Genomic DNA, 24,520 nt, shown 5'->3' with positions numbered 1-24,520 from the left:
GGAAGGCCGGGAGTTTGGTTTTCGGTTTGCGTGTTGTGCTGGGCAGTGTTTTGAAAAGCCCAAACAAGACGCTTCGTTTTGAGGATCGCCGGGAGTTTGGTTTTCGGTTCGCGTGTTGTGCTGGGCAGTGTTTTGGAAAGCCCAAGCAAGACGGTTCGTTTTCGGGACGCCGGGAGTTTGGTTTTCGGTTCGCGTGTTGTGCTGGGCAGTGTTTTGAAAAGCCCAAACAAGACGCTTCGTTTTCGGGAGGCCGGGAGTTTGGTTTTCGGTTTGCGTGTTGTGCTGGGCAGTGTTTTGAAAAGCCCAAACAAGACGCTTCGTTTTCGGAAGGCCGGGAGTTTGGTTTTCGGTTTGCGTGTTGTGCTGGGCAGTGTTTTGAAAAGCCCAAACAAGACGCTTCGTTTGAGGATCGCCGGGAGTTTGGTTTTCGGTTCGCGTGTTGTGCTGGGCAGTGTTTTGGAAAGCCCAAACAAGACGCTTCGTTTTCGGAAGGCCGGGAGTTTGGTTTTCGGTTTGCGTGTTGTGCTGGGCAGTGTTTTGAAAAGCCCAAACAAGACGCTTCGTTTTGAGGATCGCCGGGAGTTTGGTTTTCGGTTCTCGTGTTGTGCTGGGCAGTGTTTTGGAAAGCCCAAGCAAGACGGTTCGTTTTCGGGACGCCGGGAGTTTGGTTTTCGGTTCGCGTGTTGTGCTGGGCAGTGTTTTGAAAAGCCCAAACAAGACGCTTCGTTTTCGGGAGGCCGGGAGTTTGGTTTTCGGTTTGCGTGTTGTGCTGGGCAGTGTTTTGAAAAGCCCAAACAAGATGCTTCGTTTTCAGGAGGCCGGGAGTTTGGTTTTCGGTTCTCGTGTTGTGCTGGGCAGTGTTTTGGAAAGCCCAAACAAGACGCTTCGTTTTCGGGAGGCCGGGAGTTTGGTTTTCGGTTTGCGTGTTGTGCTGGGCAGTGTTTTGAAAAGCCCAAACAAGACGCTTCGTTTTCAGGATTCCGGGAGTTTGGTTTTCGGTTCTCGTGTTGTGCTGGGCAGTGTTTTGGAAAGCCCAAACAAGACGCTTCGTTTTCGGAAGGCCGGGAGTTTGGTTTTCGGTTTGCGTGTTGTGCTGGGCAGTGTTTTGAAAAGCCCAAACAAGACGCTTCGTTTTGAGGATCGCCGGGAGTTTGGTTTTCGGTTCGCGTGTTGTGCTGGGCAGTGTTTTGGAAAGCCCAAGCAAGACGGCTCGTTTTCGGGACGCCGGGAGTTTGGTTTTCGGTTCGCGTGTTGTGCTGGGCAGTGTTTTGAAAAGCCCAAACAAGATGCTTCGTTTTCAGGAGGCCGGGAGTTTGGTTTTCGGTTCTCGTGTTGTGCTGGGCAGTGTTTTGGAAAGCCCAAGCAAGACGGTTCGTTTTCGGGACGCCGGGAGTTTGGTTTTCGGTTCGCGTGTTGTGCTGGGCAGTGTTTTGAAAAGCCCAAACAAGACGCTTCGTTTTCGGAAGGCCGGGAGTTTGGTTTTCGGTTTGCGTGTTGTGCTGGGCAGTGTTTTGGAAAGCCCAAACAAGACGCTTCGTTTTCGGAAGGCCGGGAGTTTGGTTTTCGGTTTGCGTGTTGTGCTGGGCAGTGTTTTGAAAAGCCCAAACAAGACGCTTCGTTTTGAGGATCGCCGGGAGTTTGGTTTTCGGTTCGCGTGTTGTGCTGGGCAGTGTTTTGGAAAGCCCAAACAAGACGCTTCGTTTTCGGAAGGCCGGGAGTTTGGTTTTCGGTTTGCGTGTTGTGCTGGGCAGTGTTTTGAAAAGCCCAAACAAGACGCTTCGTTTTGAGGATCGCCGGGAGTTTGGTTTTCGGTTCGCGTGTTGTGCTGGGCAGTGTTTTGGAAAGCCCAAGCAAGACGGTTCGTTTTCGGGGCGCCGAGAAGTTTTGCTGTTCGCGCTGTGTGAGTGCGAAAAGATATTCGTGTTCAGTCGAGGATGGATTACCAACTGGTGAGCTCGTTTCATGCTTATGATAACACATTTTTTCATGAAAGCGTTACTTTTTTGTAATATTCAATCAAACTTTGTATGGTTCGTCACTACAAGTGTCGGCATTATGCCTGTTTTTTACAATTCTAATAAACATAAAAGTTTTGACATTTCTTAAAATATTTTTTGAATCGTTTGACATTATGAATGTCGACGCTTATTTTAAAACTTCTACCTAAGACTTTTCTTATTGAGGCATAAATGTTCAATAATACTTCTATGTAATTTTCAAACAAACTATGTATGGTTCGTCACTACATGGGCCGGCATTATTCCTGTTTCATATAATTTAAGATATACGCATATATTTTTCTCTTTTCGCCAGTAATAAAAACTTTTTTTGAATGGTTCGACATTATAGATGTTGACGTTTATTTTAAATCTTCTACCAAAAACTTTTTGAGATAAAACTAAAAACTAGCTTTAAGTATAAATCGTATTTTTCCACCTTATCCATGGATCGCATCACCGACCAAAGGTGACTCCCAGATCTTTTCCTTCTCCACTAATAAACACCCTTCCCGTGGTGATTGTGGAGATGCAGAGGTATTCTCGGTCTCTAGAAGCAACAATCATTACACCCTAACTTTCCTTTCCTATCCCAACTGACTGTAAGGACTTGGCCGGCGTCGTTATTGATCAATAATATTAGATCTGCTAAAATTGCACTCCGAGAGTAAGCGGAAACTCCCATCCCTTATTCATTTGGATCGCAGTGCAATTATTACCAGTTCCGATCAATCACGGAGTAGCAACCATTGACATGTACAGTCAGTCTATGCTATGCTATGCTATGCTATGCTACATGTTTTGCAAATAGTTTTAGATACCTGATCAATATATATTTTCTACGAGCTTAGAATCGAATATAAAACAATATTTTTGGTATATTTTCTAGATAATGTGTGGTTAGTCTACAAAAGGATACCTTCATGAACTTTTTGATATCCCCTCGCTGTGCATATTCAGACAAAAGCTGTCTGGGGACCTATTAGTGGTTTGAAATGTTTGCGCCAGTGCGTGGGCAAAATTCACATCAAAATCGTATTTTGTCAAAACTTTTATGTTTTTCCTTTGAAGTGTGAATGGAAAGCTTTCGTTTGATCTAAAAAAGTTCTTAGTTCAACAACTATTTTTGTTAAATAAAAAATAGTTTCTTTTGGTAGTGCTACTGAAGTAACAATAGGTTTTCTATGGGTGGAAGGAGACTTAAATCTTAAGCAAAACTATTTATTTCGATCATTTTTTGAATAAAACCGAGCTGTGTATCAATGGTACTTAGATAAATAGCTGCTGATCTTCATGTCAAAAAAATATTTTGCAACTGTCTACTAAGGGAACACCGATCCTACAGGTAGAACAACTAAGAGGTAAAATTTCGTCAAACTTAGCATTGGGTATAAAAGTAAAAAAACATTCATCCTTATTCAAGCTAATCAATATTTAATATCCAGAGATTCTAACGAAAAATTACCAAACAAAAACTAATGAATATAAAGTTGAATATTGGATTAATTTGAAAAGGTAGGAAACTTTCATCCCAAAGGGCATGTCATGTCCTTCCAAAAGATACCACCTGGTAAGCCTACACATAACCCAATTTTATTTTTCTACAAGAGTTAAATTTCAAAATTTTGTGAAAGATATAACATAATCTTTACAAGATATATTCAGTGAAATGTTTATATTCATTTACAAACTTATAAGCTAAGTATGCTGTTCCGCCCAAAAAAGGAATTTCCCGCGCATCGATATAGGCGATTACTTTTCTTTTCAACTGCAAAAGCCTATAACCAACGATCTGTGTTCTTCTATTGGAGTGCTAAAGAATGAGAAAATTTATATGTGAAAATTCAAGTTCATTCAAGTATAAGATTTAACAGAGCTTGATCCTGCCTGTACCGTTGTGAAAAAATGGGAAAACATCGTTAAATGATAACATTTCAAATTATTTACTTTCAGCGTAAAAAGAGACAACAGTTAGGATGGAAACAAACATAGAATGATATTTTATCAGGAAAATCAGGGCATATTATTGACAAATATTAAAAATCAATCAGGACGCTTCAAATGAACCAGGACATGTCCTGCTAGTTCAGCATTGTTCGGATTGTTACTTGTTACTTTAAGTGTAAACTTTTATACGGGAACACAGCCCTACAGGGTGTCCGCAAATTATCCGTACAAACTTTGAAGACATGGCTCTATACAATCAAGCATAATAAATTCAATATTCTTGCATGGTTTTAAACATTGGCTTATTATATCCTTAAAAAGTAAGTTTGACACATTTACGATTTCAAATATTTGTAAAATCAAGCGAAATGTGTAGAGGTGTCTTAAAGGGAGCTGTTTTTCAAGCTTTATGACGGAAGAGAAATGTTCATAGAACTCACTGGATTTGAACCGTATAATTTTCTATTTCCAGTCTAACTTAAAGCCACTAAACTGTAGGTTACTTCAAATAAAAATAAAACATTTGGATTCATTTCTTGTGGATTTTATGGATAACACATCTCCAATATGAATAGCGGCCCTCAGGAAAAACGTTATCGGAAAATTTAAATTTGCCTATCTCAGTAACAAGCAATCAATTCGAAATTATTTAAAGTTGTATTTTGTTTTAACATATATATGTATTATAAAAGGTACATGGACATTTATTTTGTATTGTTTTCAATGCGAGATAATCTTTCTCATATTTTGCTGTTCGGATAATTTGCGGACACCCTGTACACTCCTAGACCATGGTGCATTAAAGGGTTAAGATTTAGCAATGTATCCTAGTCCAGACTGCTTAAAACAAAGAGAATATGATGTTTTAGTAATTATAGTAACACTTATTAATCCTTATAGCATTTTGAACATTGTCAAAAGTGTCTGGTCTCGGTTGTTCTATCTTGAAACAAGGAAAATATGTAAGTGAGGAACAACTTGTGTTTAAATCAGTGGCACGGGAAGTGGGTAGGACAGGTAGGACATGTTTAACGCACAAAAACACCTGGGTAGGACAATCAAAGAATGGTTCTACCAACGATTCAACCAAAAACAAGACCAGCCAATATAAGCCTACAAAATAAATTTGACTGTTTATCCTTTGTTCAATATACATACAAACGATCAGCTTAGGGAATTATCATAGTGATTTTATTTAGAATACTTTCAGGGCCTACTTCTAGATATTTCTCTACCAATGGTTTCAGAAATTCTTTCAGCAATTTTTCAAAGGATGCTTTGAAGAATTTCTCTTCTTGAATTCGCTCCAATAAATCCTTAATAACTCCAAAGCTGCTACCTCCAGTAATTTGCTCAGCTATTACTTTGTTTTTTTTTTATTTTTTTCAAGACTATCCTAGAATCTCATCCAGATATTTTATCACTTATACTTCAACTGAGTTCTCCAGTTGTTGCTCTAGGAGGTCTTCCAAAGATTTCTACAGAAAAAACACAAAGGTTGTTTGAAAAACAGTTTGAGTTTTTTTTTTCAAGAAACCCTGCAAGAATTTCCCCTGTTTATGTGGATGCCTTCAAGCGTTTATCCACGTTTCAATAAAGCATTACTTCTGCAGTTGTACGAAGCATTTCTTTAGGTGTTTCTCAAAAAATCCCATGCAATCTTCAAAAGTAGTTTTTAAGTTTCCCACCAGTTTATACTACAGGATTTTTTATAATAATTCCTCTGATCATTCCTACACCAATATTTATAGAGATACTTTCCAATGTTTTTCGAGAAATTTCTTTGGAATATCCTGCGGAATATTATCCCAAGATTCGATTGATATTTTTTTTCGATTATCATAGCAAATTATCTAGGGAATCTCCTAAAATTTCCTTAAGAGTCGACAGTCTAGGAATTATTTCAGAGATCCATATATACTGAGGGAGACTTTAAAACTTAGTCAAGTTTTTTTAGAGGTTACTCCAGGATATTCTTTAGAAATACTTCACGGGTTTTTTTCAGAAAAAAATCTTGGCATTTCCTTGGAGACATTCCCGGAAGAAGTCCCGAAAAAAAAATTCAAGACTTAAATGAATTAACTCCTTAGGCGTGGTAAAGATGGATAAATTATTTGTGAAACTATGAAAAAAATCCACGTATTCGGCCGGGATTCCAGAACATGATGGGATTACCGAACATCTCAATATATGTGTCAATATTTCAATACTTACTTGAGAAAATCTTAAAGAATTACTGGAGGATTTTTTGTAGGAATCTTTGGAGCATTTGTTAATAGAACGAATCTTTAAAGAAATCCCATGTTGAAATCTTATATTAATCATGAAAGACATTTAAAGAAAAAATCTGGAGTAGTTATTGGCTGAATTAGAAGACGTTTTGACTGGGAATCTTGGAGGATGTCCCAGGGAAATCAATGGATGAATCACTGGATAAAATCTAAGAGGAGTCGGGACTTTCTATGAAAATTTCTCAAGGATGGTTTCTGAAGTAATTTTTGGAGATATTCCATTTCTTTAGTTCTCCTTGGGAAAATTTGAATTCTCTTCGTTATTCACCTTTTGATTTTTTTTTATAAACAACACATTTTACAAAGAAATAGCTAAATGTAGCCAAGGTAAAAATTTTAGAGCGACGCTGCAAATAATAACCGATATATCAGCTGGTGGATTCTCGGTAAAACATTTACTGAGATCAATTTCCAAATTAAAAAAACACAATTGAAACGAAAAAAAACTTAAAAATTCGTTTGATACATGACTTGTTTGTATTACTTGTACATTAAAGTCTAATTTTGAGAATGCTTGCAAGGTTCCACGTCAGTTTCAACTTTGACATGCTATCACGAGGAAAGGGAGAGCGGTTATTCGATCATGTAGTGAAGTATGATTCGATTCCCGTTTCAGCATTGAACATTCTCAATGTCATTGTTTCTTAACTGTGCAATTGCTTGCCCGTTGTATAATGTTTTGTTTGAAGTCTGTGCAGCTTGAAGCACAAGTAAATTGTAATAATTGTCAGAACTTAAGAGCAAAACAGAAAACCGCCGTCGAAAAAAAAAACAGATTTGTTTAATCTATTTGTATCGATTATTTGATAATTTTGAAAGAAACTGCATGATTTTGGCATTGGCCCTTCTTTTTAACTGAGCTTTAATGACTAATTTCGTTTCAGAGAACGAACGGTGGCACTTGAGCCTAGGCGTATCACCATCAGCCGGACAAAAGGTTGTACTACTTTAGTTCCATCTCAACGTGGCCAGCACCAATGTCATGACATCTTTTCTTGTGTTTGTAAAGGGTCACTAATAGAATTATTGACGTTTACAAACTCCATTAGCAGCTACAATACAACTTTTAGCTTTGACTTGACATGCCCAGCGAATTGAATACATTTTCCTCTCTTGTTCTTGTTGCACCATTTTTTTTTCGTAACAACAGTTTACCACAACTCAAACAGCATGTGACAATGATTGTTCACCGCATCCGTAACGCTAGGCAATTTTTTTAACGCAATTTTCGAAAACTTTATCCGTATTTGTAAACATACGTAGACATTATCAAATAACAACTGTACAACAAATATGATTTTGTGTTTAAAATAACTTATTTATCACGAGTTGGAAAGGTTGCAAGAATGTTGCCCCATTTTCTTGAGATTGTATCCCAATCCGCAAATGTTGGGATAAACGATTGTGAGCGGGATTGCTTTGTTGTTTGTTTTACGACTGTTTTAATGACAATTTGATTCACTGGGTGCCCCAAAACTTAAAATATGTTTCCACCAAGCGCATGTCAGCTCTAAAAGGCCTGCCTATGTATCTAACTGAAATAATGTGCCATGCATATACAACCAGATATTGAGTCCGTACGTCAGAGTTTATTTGAAGTCACCACAAGATAAAAGCCTTGACGACTCTGGTTGAAATTTTCCTAATTTTCGCCAATTAAGGCCTACGCAAACAACCCTAAGCTTTGATGGAACAATAAAAAATCGTATCACTTTCTGAAAAATACAATCGTTTATTGAAGTGCATTTATAGATTCTCCCAATATTTAAGATCATAATAACATAAACGACAAAAATATAGAAAAAGTTAATGTGCAACCTAATAATAGATATTTCATTAGAAATTTATAAGACATATTTCTTATTGCTTGAAACTTGTGATGAACTTCTGGAAATTCTTTCTCACACAATAAATTATCAACTAACAAAGGGAATACATTTTTTATAGCAATAAAAAACGATTTAAACATAAATCTAAACAGTCCATAAATTCTCTACAATTTTATCACATTATTTCTGCTTTCCCATACAGATCCAATTTAAAAATCCTTCTTGTCAATCCTCTTATCTTCAATCCATTCTGGTTCTATAAACCCCAATCAAACATCTAGATTGGAACCGAATAAAATCACAGCTCACAGTATAGTGACACACGCATTAAAATCATTGGTCGCCAGACCGGTCACGAATCAAACGAGCGAAGGGACAAGCTATTTACATTTCACGCCATTTAATACAATATTAATTCGATATGCGTCGCCCTCTGTCGGCGCTTCTCCAATACTTGAACAGCGAAGCAGAGCAAGTGGACAACAATCACGCAATCCCTCCTCCGAAGCAATCTCGCCACGGACTGGTATGGGTAGCGATCGCGTTGGTGTTAGTGCGAGAGGCGGGGCTTAGCCGATTTATCAGTGTTGGTAGCTAGCAAACTGGTTGGACCAGTTGCAGCCGATCCGACGGGAAAGAAAATGAAGAAAACTGCAGCTCAGGTCGTCTTAACGGCTTCGGTATTGGATTACAAGGCGTTTTACGTCGCCCTCAATCGCAGGCGAAGCAGCGATGAAAGTGCATCCAATGGAAACGAGAACTGGTGGGTTGAGCACTATAGAGATGGATGGATGGAAGAGAGAAAGATTGATGGGAACAGGTTTTCGACGGGTGAAGACCGATGAGAGTGTGTGAGTGCGGAGATGGCGAAGCAGAGGACGAGCGAAAGAAGACGAGCAGCCGAAGAAGTTAGCACTCGAATGTTTGTTTTAGAGGAAACCAGTTGTCGAGCGAACTTGGAAGTGGGTGGACGTGTGAACCGCAGACGCGTAGATCGTGAAAATTGATTTTTTGTTCTGTTCCACAAGCGCTGATTGAGAGAATAGTCGAGCCAGTTGAAATTTCTGACGTGACGTGAGAAGGAGTGGTGGCGAAGTTGTTCAGAGGCGAAGAAAACGGCACTATGAATAGACGAGTTCTGGAAGGGTATATGAAGTTTTTCTGACGAAGTGTTTGGAAGGAAAGTTCAACGAAAACATTGCGTGACTTGTGAAGCGAAGCCCCAAAAGTGAAGGTATTGAGTGGGAAAGTGGAGAGTAGTGGCTTCGCAGAAGGATTACACTGTGGAACTTGAGTTTTAATAGCGAATTTAAACAAGTGATTATTGTGTTCAGAGCAAAAGGAAAAGACTAAGCCCGAGTAATCATGACAGAGCTAATGGATTTAAGAATGCATCACCACTTAGCACTCCAGACGGAGATCTATCGGCAGCGGATGCTACAAGGATTACCAGGTGTGTACCCATTTATCGGTTAGAAAATTTGAACGACATTAAGTAAACGAAAAACCATTGATGTCGGGTGTCAATGCTATCAATCTTCATCGCCTGACAGAACTGGGGTGAATCCCGTAAAGGATGCCACTTAGCGGCTATCAATTAAAATTCCTTGCTCAGGTTCAGAAGGCAATAGCCATATATGCCGTCGGAGGAAACCTGAACCACATTGCTAGCGTGCCTGGGTAATGTTTTAATTGGAAACTCGTTCAAATGCGAGTGGAGAGAGTATATGGTGGTAAAGGCCTTAAGCGCAACCTATCGTTACTCACAGTTCATGGAACCCATAATTAGCCATAATTTCGCGGAACTCTAGAACCATTTCTAGTAGAGTACTCCGTGCAGCTCGAATCAGATTGAGTCGAGCTCTATCGACTTGTTGAGCGAACGTCGCCGTTAAACACTGTAATTAGCACGGTTAAGCCATGCAGAGTTACAACAGTTCATGGATAGTTGAGTAATTCAATGAATCGATCTATTCGGGTTGGTATGCGGTTTCCGTGACTGGTGGGAAGGAGGAAGCCAAGTACCGTTACTGGGTCTTGGAGTGGGGAGCCGGAGTTTGTATTAACGAGCTTCTAGTTAGCTATGTGAGAGGGTGGGTCTGCTGGGTAATTCGTGGATAGCAACAACGAGAGCTTCCGTTTGGGCTTAGGTAAACTGCTCCTGGTATTCGGGAGTTCCACGACTACAGCAATGATGATGATGCGATAATCATAAATCTCATTTCCGGAATGGCGATGTTCGCTTGTTTTGTTTTGAGCTGTACTGCCCCATGATTCACGCTGTTGAGCGGTGGGATGAAGCGTGCTACTGAGAGATAATTTGGACCACCCGGAACCCACAAAGAAAACACTTTGAGTGCCGTCGGCTTTTCTTCTTATGCTGAATTCTTCTAAAGTTGATTGATGATGCTACAACAAGCGAAGCAAATCAATTTTCAACAAAGAATTAGAAGTTGATGTTTTCACAATTCTGACACTAGAATAGCTTGGGCAAACAGCACATTAAGCTGTGAAATGAGGATCATTACAGCCGGAATTCTTCCAAGGTGTTAATTGTACCACACATCTGACTAATTGTCCGTATTCTCTCCTTCATCCACAGATCCCTATCCGACGATGTTACCGGTGCCAGCACCAAGACCCCTGATGTTGCCTCCAAGGTTCCCGTTGCCTTCGGAGGTTGACATTAAGCTCCAGAACAAAGAACTCTGGAGTCAATTCCATCGTATCGGAACCGAGATGATCATCACCAAAAGCGGAAGGTACGTATCTGCGTAAATCGTTTTGTTGATCCAGATATCGGAGCTCGTGGTGCGAACAAACCCGAATTTCACACAGCTTTTAACACTTGACCGGGCTTGGCGCCAACGTTTACGATCCCGACCGTCGGGGACCTATTGGCCAGTGTAGTGTTTGCTCAGGTTCTCGGGAAGCAACCACTTCAAAAGTCCCTTCCCGGCTGACTTCTGCCGCCGCCATTGGCGCAGTCGTCGCCACTGCTAGAGAAATCATAACTCTCCGCACAGCTTCGGCTTTCCTTTCCCTGTTTTATGAGGTGCCTTTTTGTTTTAGCACAATCATAAATTGCTGCTGCCCGGTTCCTGGTGCGCGACGGTGTCTTTCTCGCACAATCCCATGAAACCAGAAGCAGACGGAGAGAACGAAATCGTACGCGCAGACTACGGCTCGTTTCTCTTGGCGCCAATTATGTTTACGGTCGTTTTGCACTTCGTCTTTCTCTCGTTTTCATTCTTCGTGCTTTCATCTATTCCCTAGAACTTGATGTTGGCGTTGAGAACTCTGTTGAAAAAAATTAAACCCAATTTTTCCGCATGCAGACCAAATTTATGACGTTTTTGTCGATTTATCTGCCTCGAGCTGTCCGGCGTCCAGGCCTGAGCTTCCACCGTAGATACACTGTATTGAGAGTAGACTCAAGTGGATCGACAAGTGTTTATCCTGTCAATGGATGAGCAGACGCCTTGATCGCTGTGATCCGTAACAGGTTTATCAGTTTTGATCACTTTGCAGTGTAGGAAGTTTTGACACCAATTTCCAAGAATATCACCTCTATCCACACAATGTTCTACCATCTACAAAAACTCCGCAAGAGACAGCTCTTCGAGACACGGGAGAAGAAGCGAGAAGTCATTATCTCAGCAGGAGCACTTGTTCCGGAGCTGAAGCGAAGAAACCGAGCCCGAAACGAAGTGTTTATTGTCTACGGCGCAACGGGTGGGCGGTGCGTATTTGGCGCCAAAGCTCGATCAGCTTAAGTCCCGCGGGACGCAGCCAATTTACACGATCTGATTTATCAATCAAGCCTCTCGCGTAGCAATCCCACGGAACTCATCTGAGAGTAATTAGGTTTCGAGAAATCTTCACAAGACGCCGTGGATCGCCGGAGCAAACTGGTTCAGAGCGAATGCCCATGCGGGCAGTGATATTTAAATTTTTACGATCACTCACTAATCATAAAAGTGCACAAAAGCTTCTAATCCACGGCAACCTCGAATCTCTTTCAATAGAGGTCCAGCAATATGGCACCCCCTCTCAGATGAAGTAAGACGAAAGATGAATAGGAAAACGAACGAATAATTTGATATCAAATAAAATTTAATTAGGCAAAACACCCGGTGCAGCGGAGAACTGTACTAGGCAACTAAGCGTGAAATCATTGGCTCAGAAATGCTAATATGGTCCTCTCTTCTCGATGAATTTCGAAGGTTCCCAAGGTCGGAAAGTGTTAAAAGCGATCCGCATTTTCACGGCTTCACGCGTCACAACACGGGCAACCACTCTAACTTTTGTTCCCTTTGTTCTCTCCTTCTTCCTCTTACTCACAGACGGATGTTTCCCTCGATGCGCCTGTCGATTAACGGCCTTGAAGCGGACGAAAACTACTGCGTGCTGATTGAGATGATCCCCATCAGCGATTGCCGCTTCAAGTTCAGTGGCTCCCAGTGGGTCCCGGCCGGTGGCGCCGAACCGCAGAGTCCCCAACGGATGTACCTGCATCCGGACAGTCCGGCCCTTGGATCGCACTGGACGTCCCAACCCGTGGTCTTCAACAAGGTCAAGCTCACCAACAACACGCTGGACAGCAACGGACATGTAAGTATTGAACTTTATGAACTGTGTTGCTATTTCAACCCTGTATACAAAAGTCATTTGTGTTCTGTATACAATGTTTTAAATCTCGTTCGCTAGCAACATCACTCATCTTTTCTCCTCTTTTTCATTCCAGATTGTCCTCACCAGTATGCACAAGTACCAGCCCCGAATCCACATCATCAAAACGTCGGATCCTTCGCAAATCCCGTGGTCACCACAGTCGGCATTTACCTTCCCGGAGACCGAATTCGTCGCCGTTACTGCTTATCAGGTATGCATCACTGCGTCATGTTTTTCCCTCTTTATCTTCTTCCAATCCGCTGTCCGCCAAGTAGACGAAGAAAAAAAACCCTTTTAATCACAGTCCGATCATGGTGCTACAGCTTTTTAGCGACTCTCCAGATCCATTAGAGAGCGAGATCTTACGCGGTAGGGGCGGCACTAATGCTTTGATTCGATTCCCAAAATCAAAACCTGTCGATCTTGAGCAAATCCCGTTCACGCTTCAACGACTTCATTTGAGGATCGACTCTCTCTCTCTCCCCCTCTCCATAACACTAACTTCATACCAGCAATCCCTCCCAGCCGACATTCCACCGCAAACCAAAATCCCAACTGCCGCCTTGGCCGATAAGCATCTTCGGCTCGTTCTTCTCTACGTCTGATCCTTTTACGTCTGCTCTTGGCTTCTTCTTCTTGCATCACCCGCAATCACCACTCGCTCAAAATTAATCTCATTGTTCTTCATCTCTCCCTCTGCCGTCATTGTTTACAGAATGATCGTATCACCAAGTTGAAGATCGACCACAACCCCTTCGCGAAGGGATTCCGAGAAACCGGTCAGTCACGCTGCAAGCGGAAAGCCGGCCTCATGAGCAGCTCCCGCTCGATCGAAGACTCCGAAGAATCCGGCGGCGAATGCGGACCCGAACCCAAGCGCCAACGAACGGACAGTGCTTCGCTGGATGACAGTGACATCTCCGTGAGTGACAGTTCCAGCAGTGGCACCAGCTCCCCAGTCAACGTTGACGATCTGCACCATCGAAGTCCTTGCCCAACGCACGAAGACTTCCTTCGAGCTCCGCATCCCTACCAGCAGATGCTGAACCCTGCCATGGCTGCTGCTGCCGGCTGGATGGATCTCATGCTACCGTACTTCCAGCAACCTCATCATCCAATTTCTCCCGCCCATCATCCTCTGCATCATCTAAAACGCGACTTCAACGTCCTGCCATCCCTTCAAGTTTCCCACAAATCCCTCGAGCGAACCGTCGAATCCACCAGCAAGAAACTCGGTTTCAGCATATCCGCGATCCTGGGCTACGACCGGTAAACCGTCCCATAGCACCCTCGCGCTCGTAAAAGGTGTTAATCACTCCACGGCACCCAGGCGCGAACCGCGAGGGGATTTAGGGGGGACGCCAACCCAAGAGACTGAGTACACCGTACGTCGAGGAAGTCACAAGAAAGCAAATCACAAAACTCAAAGCAAAATGAAAGAATAAAAAAACGGGTGTAAATTAGTTCCTCACACATTCACACCTGGATGCGATCTGGCATGCGCTTGTTGAGCCGTCGCCATATCTCCGTCGGGTGTGTTGCAGTTCGCCAGAATGGAGGCATTTAAATCCCTCCGGACGCGGTGTCGTCGGGACCGAGAGTCCCAGCGATGGCTGAGCAAACACCGCAATCCGGCGGAACAATACGCGCTCCGGACCGACCGGTATTTCGAAGGGGACACAACGTGGAAGAATAATCCCGTTCAGAAGTGGCAGTGGTTGGCCATAGCCAAGAATCGGTGCCATTGTAGCGCTCGACGACTGACTGCAGTCAGCATCTCGAGTTGGTGATGAATGTGTACTTTTCTGTTTCCATCTCTCTCTGTCTCGCTTCTGCTCTGTGAGCTCGTTTCTCTGTTTATGTAGCGTGTGCAATTACGACGAGCGAGGACAAACACAGAACATGGAAAATATGCTCGAAGATTAGAAAGGTTTTCCCAAAAAGTGTGCAAGATGAATAGTTTTTAGGATTTTTTTTCTCTCTCGTATAGAATTGCTGGCGAATACCATAATTGTTAATTATTTGTAGAAATGAGAACAAAACTGAAAGTCAAGTGAGCATTGCTTATCATAGGTAGATGTGTTTGTATATAGTTCAAAGCTGAACAAGAAAACAGAACGTATGTTTCTTTTGTAAAATCTGAAACTTAGAAAATAATCGCATTAAGCTTTATTGTAAAGAGAAAATCACCTCAAAGAAAACAGTAAGATTGTAGGATTTATTGTTCGTTATTGTAACAACCGAAGACAAAGAGACTGTAATTTAAATAAACATTTATGAATTCGATACACTGACTTTTTTATACGTAATCCTACTAGTGCAGAAAACACGATATCACATTCCCATGTGGATTTCAATAGTTTGAAAAGCAGGTGGCGGTTGTAAAGTGTGGTTCTTAACATAAAAGTGTCTTTGAAATCTCCTAGGGATGGTGTACCGGTATTCGCCATGTACCAGTTATTCGCCACCCCAGATTTCATACCGTTTTACTACATATATGGTTGTCAATTGTTTAGTGTTCGCTAAATTGCTTTGAGATGATACGGAAACATTCTTGTAAACCGCAAAATTTTCTCAAAAAATAATAGAACAAAATCATTTTCCTTAAAATTTTTGCTCCTTTGCACCTATTCTTCGCCTCCTGTTCCTGATTCGCCACCCTCCATAAGAAATCAACGTAAGTGGCGAATTCTGGAACCGGAATTGAAATCGTGGCGAATACTGGTGCAAGTGGTCCAGTATTCGCCACCACCATTTTTAATACAAAAACAAAGTTTCTGATTAGTTTTTATATTTTCCCTGCTGAGCATGGATTGAAAGCTTTCGTTTGATGTATTGACAGTAACCAAAGGTCTTTTGATTCATAAATAAACAATATTTTTCCTTAGGGTGGCCAAAACTGGTACACTTACCCTACTTCAAAAATCACGTTCGTCATCTCAGAAAGGGGAGGGGGGGGGGATATGGTGGAGATCGAATGAAGTGTGAAGACGATGGACGTTATTTTCCACCCTTTCTTCATACATCACCCGAATTGTGGAGGAAGGCCTTTTTTGGAGAAGATGATATAGACACATAAACCGCCTTTAGCCATTTATTAGTTGCACAGCCTGTAACTTGCACCATACAACGGAAACCATAATCCATTGACACAGCCGAGTAGTATTTCTTACTGAAAGACTGAAACGGGAATCGCATTCTCAGTTCATTCATGTCACCAAATAGTAAAAAATGCGCTTCAAAATGACACTATCGTAATTACTAAAAACAATCCAATAGAGGCAACTGTATCAAATAAATTACATTTAAAAGAAATATAAACATAGACAAAGATTTTGGAAACAGTGAGAAAATAAAACTAAAATAACACCTAATTTATTATTGCGCTTCTCAAAAAAAAAAAAAAAAAAAATCGAAAAAAATCGTTTGTTTTTTTATTGAAATTCCATAAAAAAACGTCAAGAAATCGAATGGCAATTGGATTTGAATACAAAGCCTAAGAAAATGAAGTTTTAGGGCAAACATGGGGAAACTAAGTGCTTCCAACCAAAGACTTTGAATGGAATATAATACATAGTATTTTCCAGTTGAATGTACATACTTTGATTTTGTCAATCTAATACAAATTAAAAAAAATATAACCCTTGAATTTGATTTTTATTTATTTATGAGAGTATTTAAAACTTAAGTTATACTTTTCCGCTATGAAATCATCTGGAAAATACAATGCACAAATTATATTTCAACTGGTCTCAGTAACTAAAAGTGCCTATTTTGTCCCATTTTGCCCTGGAAATGCCATTATTCTGGAATAACGGAACAGTTCCCAAGTAACAATTTCAGTGCTTTTTGATCTTAGATGTTATTTATGGAGGTTTTATTAGAGATGTATTCATTCCTAACAGATTTAATAAAGCATTGCAAAGTGCCAAACGTTCTTTTCGGTAAAACCCACTTTAAAATGCTTTGTAGATATCTACAAGAGCTACCGTTAAAACTTATTTGCTGGCCACATTTGTTGATAATAAATTATATTTTGAAGGAGCTGTGTAGTGTCTATTAAAACCTAAACATAAAACCTCATCTTGCTTGTCTTGTCAAGGCATGGGTAAAACTTCTAAGACTACACTAAGTCATGTTAAAGCCTTCTTAAAACTCAACTGTCTGATGCATGTTATTGGAATGCAGTCTGCGTGTGGTTATCAATATCATTATGTTGATAATGATAATCATCTAGTGAATTAAGGATTAATCAGAACGCGAACATAGAAATGACAAATATTCCTCTCGAAGAATTAACAGACTACCGTATAAAGCATATTTTTCCCATGCTTGCCTGAACTTCCCGTTCTAGTTGGACAACTATGCTGCACACAACAGCTGAGCTACACGAAAAAAGCTTTCATTTTTCAGGCACTTATCACTTACCGTTTTCGGCATCAGTACAGCCGATCAAGCACGGCGGGCTTCATTATAACAATCCATATGCATAACGGCACAAATTTAATAAAATGAATTGCATCACAATCACATTTGTTTACCTTTTTGACAGCACTAGCTTTCCTGAGTGCATTGAGTTTAAGTCAAGGCTCTTAAAAAACCTATTTGTCTTAGTGCAGAACAAATATTCTGATTTAGGAATATTTTAGAAAGTGAGGGTTTTGCGCACGGGCTCTTAAGATCAAAAGCGTTTATGAATGATTATATTGTTCAGAATAATCGCCAATTGATCTTAAACTATCCCAGACAAGACCAGCAAGATTTAACTGGATGGAAACCATTTTTATTGTCGCCGTTTCGGATTGATAATTACAATATGCGTGGGAAATTTCAATTTACGATTGAGATGAGCATGAAATCATTCTGAAAATGGCATGGAGTAAAATATTAGATAGCCAATAATGATGTCGTAACTGTGGCGCGTTGCTGTAAATCGAAAATTTTTATTTCATTCCACCAGTAAATTTTTATTGGCAGGAATTTCACGCGATTGTAAGGAAATTTTCTGCCATGCAAAAAATGATTATTTTAATTGATTATTATGAGTCGGCAGACATCATGACGGTTTCAATATCAAAAAAGGTTATGGTTTATAAACAACTTATCGGTTGATGTTTGTTCAATCATAAGCTCTTAACATTGGTTTTATTCCGTGTATTAGGATATCTTAAAAGATTTAATACCGCTAGTTGAACTCAATAAGTCTATACAATAGCTCTTATAAATGTTTTATAGCATACTACAAGGGTAGATGTATTCATACGATACAAAACTAAGAAGTTTAGAAACAGTTTTAAGGTATAGTCTTAACAACCTCCTGTAGTGTGGGCCTTTTCGGGCTTAACGGAGTTTTAACAAAGGTTCATTAAGGTTATTAAGACAAATAAGTTCTAAAATGAGTTTTAACGATATGGTGGTAACAACAGCTTGTAGTAAATGAAAAAAGTAAAAATGTTACTTGGGTTGTAACCGATTGAGACTAACTGAATTTTTATATTAGAAAGAAAATCAACAGGAGAATACTATGGAGGAAAGGCCTATTTTGCTCCGTTTAGTTGTGTAATATTTTTTTTTGATTTGCGGCTATGAATTAATTTTTTTTTTGGCCTACATTCAACCAGAAAATATTCTTATTCAAAGTCTTTGATTGGATCGACTTAATTTACTCCATTTGGCCTGAAACTCTCTTTTTGAGGCTTGTGCCAAATCCAATCACATTTTTCAGATCAGATGATATATATCTTATATATCAAAATATAAAATTTAAGGTTAAAATAGGGCAAAACGAGATTTTCTAGTCATTATAACTAAATGAAATGTGTTCCATAATAAGTTTTACCCAGGTTATTTCACATAAGTTAAATTACATTCAGTTAGCTGCAATCAGTTACAACTGTTCCTTTTTATTCCAGAGAAATAGTACTTTTAGGACAAAATGAGCAAAATAAGTACTTTCAAATGATTCTGGTAAATGAAAATGTCAGCATATTCGATTTCTTGACGTTTTTTTTATGGAATATGAGGTTGTTTGAGAACCGCAATCAGCCGCATGAAGTAGGTGTTTTCGTTTCTTTTTTTTTTTTAATTTATTATTTAAATTGGGAAATGATTTTCCGAAAAAAAAACATAAAAATTGATAGAGATATTGTATGAAATGAAATACTGATAGAATATTTTATTCTTTCCCATTTTATGAATGTTTTCATGCTCCTTTCAATCACAATTTATTGTTTCCCACGCATATTGAACTTTGCTGGTCTTGTCTAGGACGGTTTATTCCGTTAAATATATCGGAATTTGAGGCAAGCGTGCCACCTAAAGCTATTTGTTCCTAACGTTGTCCAAAGCTTATTGAAATCACACATTTAGCCTCATGCTAATAGGCGTAGGCCCCTCTAGTGCATCATTATTAATTTGTAAACTTGCCAAGTAGCCATCAGCTTTGCATTAAGCATTCAAAACATATGATATCTAAGCATCTTCTCTGAAAATTTGAGATGGCTGGTGTATACAACCCATATGGAGCGCCGTCTTGCACAGAATAAAAACGTCGGATGACGTTCTGCGTGTGATGAAAATTTCTATACATCAGATGCTAATTCGTAATTTAAAACAAATCTCAAAGCTGACCGTCTCTATGAGATGCTTTATAACATGTGGAACTTTCTACTAGTCAATTCAAATATCTGAAATTGTTATTATTTTTAATACCATGGATTACGGTAGATTTGTATAATATTGCACTAGATCAGCACTTAACAACGGTAAAATCTAGATGTAGATAAGAAAAAAAAAAAACACTCAACACGCCTCTTTGAGAGAAATAATGTCAGATTTTCCTATTTGATTATGATTTCATTGATAATGTTTTTATTTTCATGAATTTTAGTCCAAAAATTTTCGCTCATCAAATAGGTGGCACACATGGCCCAATAAGAGTAGACTTTAAATAAACTGGATTTTGTAAGTAAAACCACAATAATTTTCACATTTGAATACCGCATATAAGAAAAATCTGTTTCTGATTAACCTTTCGCCATGCTATTTAAAAATTACGAAATATTACTAAAATGCACTGAAATTTGGTGATTTATACAAAAGCCGACAAACATACGAAAAAATAGAGCAATTTTCATCACATTTTGTCTGGGTTCGAACCCCGGATCTTTTAGTAAAGGAAAATTCCTCGACTTTCCTGGGCATAGAGTAACATTGTACCTGCCACACGATATACGAATGCGAAAATGGCAACTGTGGCAAAAACAAGCTCTCAGTTAATAACTGTGGGGGTGCTACGCTGAGAAGCAGGATTTGTCCCAGACGTAAATGCCTAGAAGAAGAAGAAGGGAATCAATCTTTCAAACTCAAAGAGGAAATATTTTCTCGCTTTTATAAGAAGCAGGTGTGACCCGCACGCTATGTCTGAATCAGACGATTTTTAAAATCGAATGTACATCGGATTTTTTCTCGCTAGAGATCAGCATTTGGTCTATATTTTCATAATCGGAAGGTTTTAAAATATTCTATCGGTGAAATTTTTTCCATACATTTTGTATGGGCGGAAATGCGTCGAAAACTTGATTTTCATGGGATTTAGTATGAAAAATTACTAAAAAATTGTAAAAAATCAAAATTTCACCGATGCAATATTTTAAAACTATCCGATTATGAAAATATAACACAAATACTAAACTCTAGCGAGAAAAAATTCGATGTGCATTCGACTTTTATAATCGTCTGGTTCAGACATAGCGTGACCCGCTTTCCTCTATGGCACACTTGCCCCAAATTCCGCTAATCATTTAGCGTTTGATCTAGAGAAAGCCTGAGCAAAGTCATTTACTGCAGTGATGCATTTTAAACTGAACGCGAGCCAAAAATGAACTGAACGCGTTCTAATTTTGCACGAGAACCTAGCAAGCATTGAACTCTTGTTCAAGATTCTGCACCTGCTCAAGAACGGCCCAAGCAGGTTCACTTCAAAATGCACAATGAAGTAAAGAACCCGAAAAAACTGCACCAGCCAGACTATAATACATTCATATCACTCAACATATATCGAATTTCAAATGTTTCTCAATATCTAGCAAAACTTCCGCGGTGAAATATGTCGTGTATCTGCCATGAAAACAGTGTTCATTTCAAGTTCAATTTTCAGCTCGCTCGGGTTCAGATTTTTGAACTGCTCAATGAGCAAGCCTACTTGATCTCTCGTTCAAAAGTTTGAACTGGAGCGCAAAATGAACGCATTCAAATGCAGCACTGATTTACTGGCTGATACATTTTTGAATCAGCTTATCTGTTCTGCACTAGTAGTTTTTTGAGTCTTGGCTTAACCCGTATAGGCCTGAGTGACAGAAAAAAAAAAATTTAAAACCCTCACCGCTCAGCGAATTCTTAACGGATTCAAATGATTTTTTGTCAGTTCACTGGCCCACATATCTAGTTTTTGGAAGTGGTCAGAGAAACTCGGAAATATTCTTGTGGCCGGAGTTATTCCGGTGGATCACTGCGTCAGGTCGGGTGAGAAGGGTACTGTGCGTTTGTGCCCCTAAAGGAAGGCAAATTTCAAGTCAAAGATAATTTCCGGAATCGGCTATAACGTAGCCACTACTTGACGGAATTTTAAGAAAATTGCATCAGTGTAAACCTTTTGAGAAACGATTGAATTGGATAACTATGAGTCCTGCATTTGATTTATCCTAAAAATGGCCATTTTAGAGTTTCGGGACGCCTCAACCTTACAATAAAGTGGCCAATTTGTATCTGAACATCTGTGCTAAGCTTATGGGAACGCATTTTAGTGCACAATTATGTTTGATTCCTACTTTTCGAGAGTTGAAACGGTTTAGTATCCAACAAATCTACAGTCGGTTCTTCCGGGCATTACATCCGAAGGGCCACATCAAGTATATTTTAAACGGTGCAAAACTCTTCATTTATAATGTTGAATATCAGATCTTAATGATTTATGCAAATTAAAATGATTGTCATTGCAAATAAATAAAGGTAACTTGGCATGTCCCAAAAAATAGCCCTTTTTTACCCGACCTGACCCAGTGACTCGCCGGAATAACTCCGGCCTCAGGAATATTTCCGAGTTCCTCTGGTCACTTTCAGAAACTAGATATGTGGGCCAGTGAACTGACAAAAAATCATTTGAATCCGTTAAGAATTCGCTGAGCGGTGAGGGTTTCAGTATTTTTGCTTTCACTCAGGCCTATACGGGTTAAACTTTATGCTCTCAGGAAAGCTAGTGCTGTCGAAAAGATAAACAAAACAAAAGTTTGATTGTGTGTAGTAATTTAACAAACAACATTTATTCCATGGTGTATCTTATAATATTTGTAACGGAATTTATAAATAATGGTTATGCGTTATGAATCTTTTGTTCAGATGAAGAAAACGCGAAGAAATGGAATTGCCTGAAAAATTAAATCTCCAGAAAAATGGACATCCGGAAGAAAAACAGTTTGGTTCGCAATTTTTCCGCTAGGTGGCGCTAGTTAGCATGTAAAATTGAGCATTTCAAACTAGTACTAGCTTGAGTTTCACAAGAGATAGATAGTTCGAGTCTTCGGCAAAGTTGTTCAGAAAGTAAAGGACATCCGAATAGCAAACCGTTTGGTTCTTAATTTTGCCACTAGGTTGCACTAGTACGCATATTTAATTAAATATATGAAACAAATTCTATCTTTTGAACCAGATGAGATAGAAAGTTTGATTCTTCGGCAAAGTTGTTCGGAAAGTCAAGGGCATCTAGGAAATAGTTTGAATTATAATTTTGCCATCATGTGGCGCTGTTGATCATGTCTAAATGAGCTCTACCTCTTGATTTTACTACGGTCCAAATTAGCCATGAAAATCAACTTTTACTCTTTCTGGAGGGATGACTGTACCTAAACTTTATGAATTTGATAAGATAGAATCTCCAGAATGCTGTTGCCTTTGGCATTTGGAAGTTGAAGTGATTAGGGACGGAATCATATTAAATTAAAGTGATTTAAGTCTGACTAATTGTATATTCAAGTGTATTAGATCTGTTTCATATTCTTATGATTCTGGTATGACTTACTACATGTGCGAGTGATTCAGTCAGGACTCATATTCATCATATTCAAATGATTCATGTCAGAATCGGATGTCTTATTCTCTTTATATTCATGTCTTTCGGATTTGATTCACTCTATATTCAAGTAATTCGGGTTTGACTTGAATATGGAGTCAAAAAAAAAAAAAAAAAAGAAATGTCAAATTTACTCCATTTTCAAATGACTCAGGATTGATTCATTTCATATTCAAAAGATTCATTCGCTCCATACCCGTGTTTCACGTCAGATTCACTTTATTATTAAGAGATTCAGAATTGATTCATTTCATATTCAAGTGATTCGCTTAGCTCCATTTCCAAGTGATTTTTATCTGATTCCCTCATATTCGACTGTTTCACGTTTGATTCACTTATTGTTCCAATGTCTTCAAGTTATTCATGCTTCATTCACTTCATTTTCAAATGTTTCAAGTTTGATTCACTCGATGTACAAGTGATTCAGGTCTGATTGGTTTCATATTCAAGAGATTTAGGATTTATTTCCAGTGATTTATGTTTGATTCGCTTCATGTCCAAGTGATTCATGTCGGATTCGCTTCATATTCAAGTGATTCAAGTTTGGTTCGCTTTATATTCAAGTGCTGCAGGTCTGAATCACTTAATATTCATCTATTTCAAGTACGAATTACTTGATATCCAAGTGGTTCAGGTTTGATTCATATAGAATGTAGGTGCATATTCCACTTTTTAGGGTATGACTTCATGTTCAAGCAGGTTAGGGCTGATTCACTTCATTTTCAAGTGATTCATACTTGAATCACATTATGTACGTGTTTCAGGTTTGATTAGTTCAATATCAAAGTGATTGATGTTTGATTTTTTTAAAGTAAATTTAAGGCATTCAGGTCGCATTTACTTTATATTCAAGTGTTTCAGTTTTTTTTACAGACACCGACACGTTAATACTTCCAGTGGGCATGTTGCCCTTTGAAAGAAGCACCACACTAGACAACGGACTAGCATGCAACGCCCAGTGGCACAGTCGGAAAACATTCCTCACGAAAAGTTTTCCGCCCGGGCGGGAGTCGAACTCACACTCCATAGCACGATGTGGCTAAATGCCTGGTGATACTTACCACATGGCTACGAAGCCCACAGATTTGATAAGCTCCATATCCAAGTGACTCATGTCCAGTTCACTTCATATTCAAGTGCTTCAGGTGAGATTCACTTCATATACAAGTAATTCAGGACCGATTAACTTCTTGCTCAATTTCAGATATGATTCATGCCATGTGACACTTCATTTTTGAAGAATGCAGCACTGATTCATTATATATTCAAATGATTCAGGTAAGATTCACTTCATTTTCAAATGATTCTGTTTTGATAAGCTCGTATTTAAGTAATTTACATCTATCCATTCATTCATATTCAAGTGCTTTAGATCTAATTTGCTTCATATTCAAATGTTTCAGGGATAATTAGTACCATATCGATTCATCTGATATCAAGATTCATCTTCATATTCAAGTGAATCGTGTCTGAGTTACTTCATTTCCAATTGATTCAGGTGTCATACACCTCAGACTACAATTATTCTGCTTTGTTCCATCTCGTAATTCAATTATTAATGTTTATTTTAATTCACGTCTCAGCCCTTCAGAGCTTATTTACTCGTTTTAAAGTCGTTCATGCCTGATTCATTTCGTATTCAAGTGTTTAAGGTTT

The 24,520-nt window shown here is 39.2% G+C and overlaps 1 protein-coding gene across 1 annotated transcript; it reads left to right on the top strand.

The window, feature by feature from the left end:
* The first annotated feature begins 8,692 nt into the window (after positions 1-8,692).
* On the top strand, positions 8,693-15,024 carry LOC5564263 (T-box transcription factor TBX6). The gene is made up of 5 exons (XM_001648547.2): positions 8,693-9,517; positions 10,667-10,826; positions 12,411-12,678; positions 12,812-12,949; positions 13,454-15,024. The coding sequence occupies exons 1-5, from the start codon at positions 9,430-9,432 to the stop codon at positions 14,009-14,011; spliced, it is 1,212 nt and encodes a 403-aa protein (XP_001648597.1). The 5' UTR covers positions 8,693-9,429; the 3' UTR covers positions 14,012-15,024.
* The last annotated feature ends 9,496 nt before the right edge of the window (positions 15,025-24,520 follow it).

The sequence above is a fragment of the Aedes aegypti genome, chromosome 2 (genome assembly GCF_002204515.2).
Source record: "Aedes aegypti strain LVP_AGWG chromosome 2, AaegL5.0 Primary Assembly, whole genome shotgun sequence".
Lineage (NCBI taxonomy): Eukaryota > Metazoa > Arthropoda > Insecta > Diptera > Culicidae > Aedes > Aedes aegypti.
The sequence above is the reverse complement of the archived record's forward strand: the minus strand, read 5'-3'. Positions and strand labels throughout refer to the sequence as shown.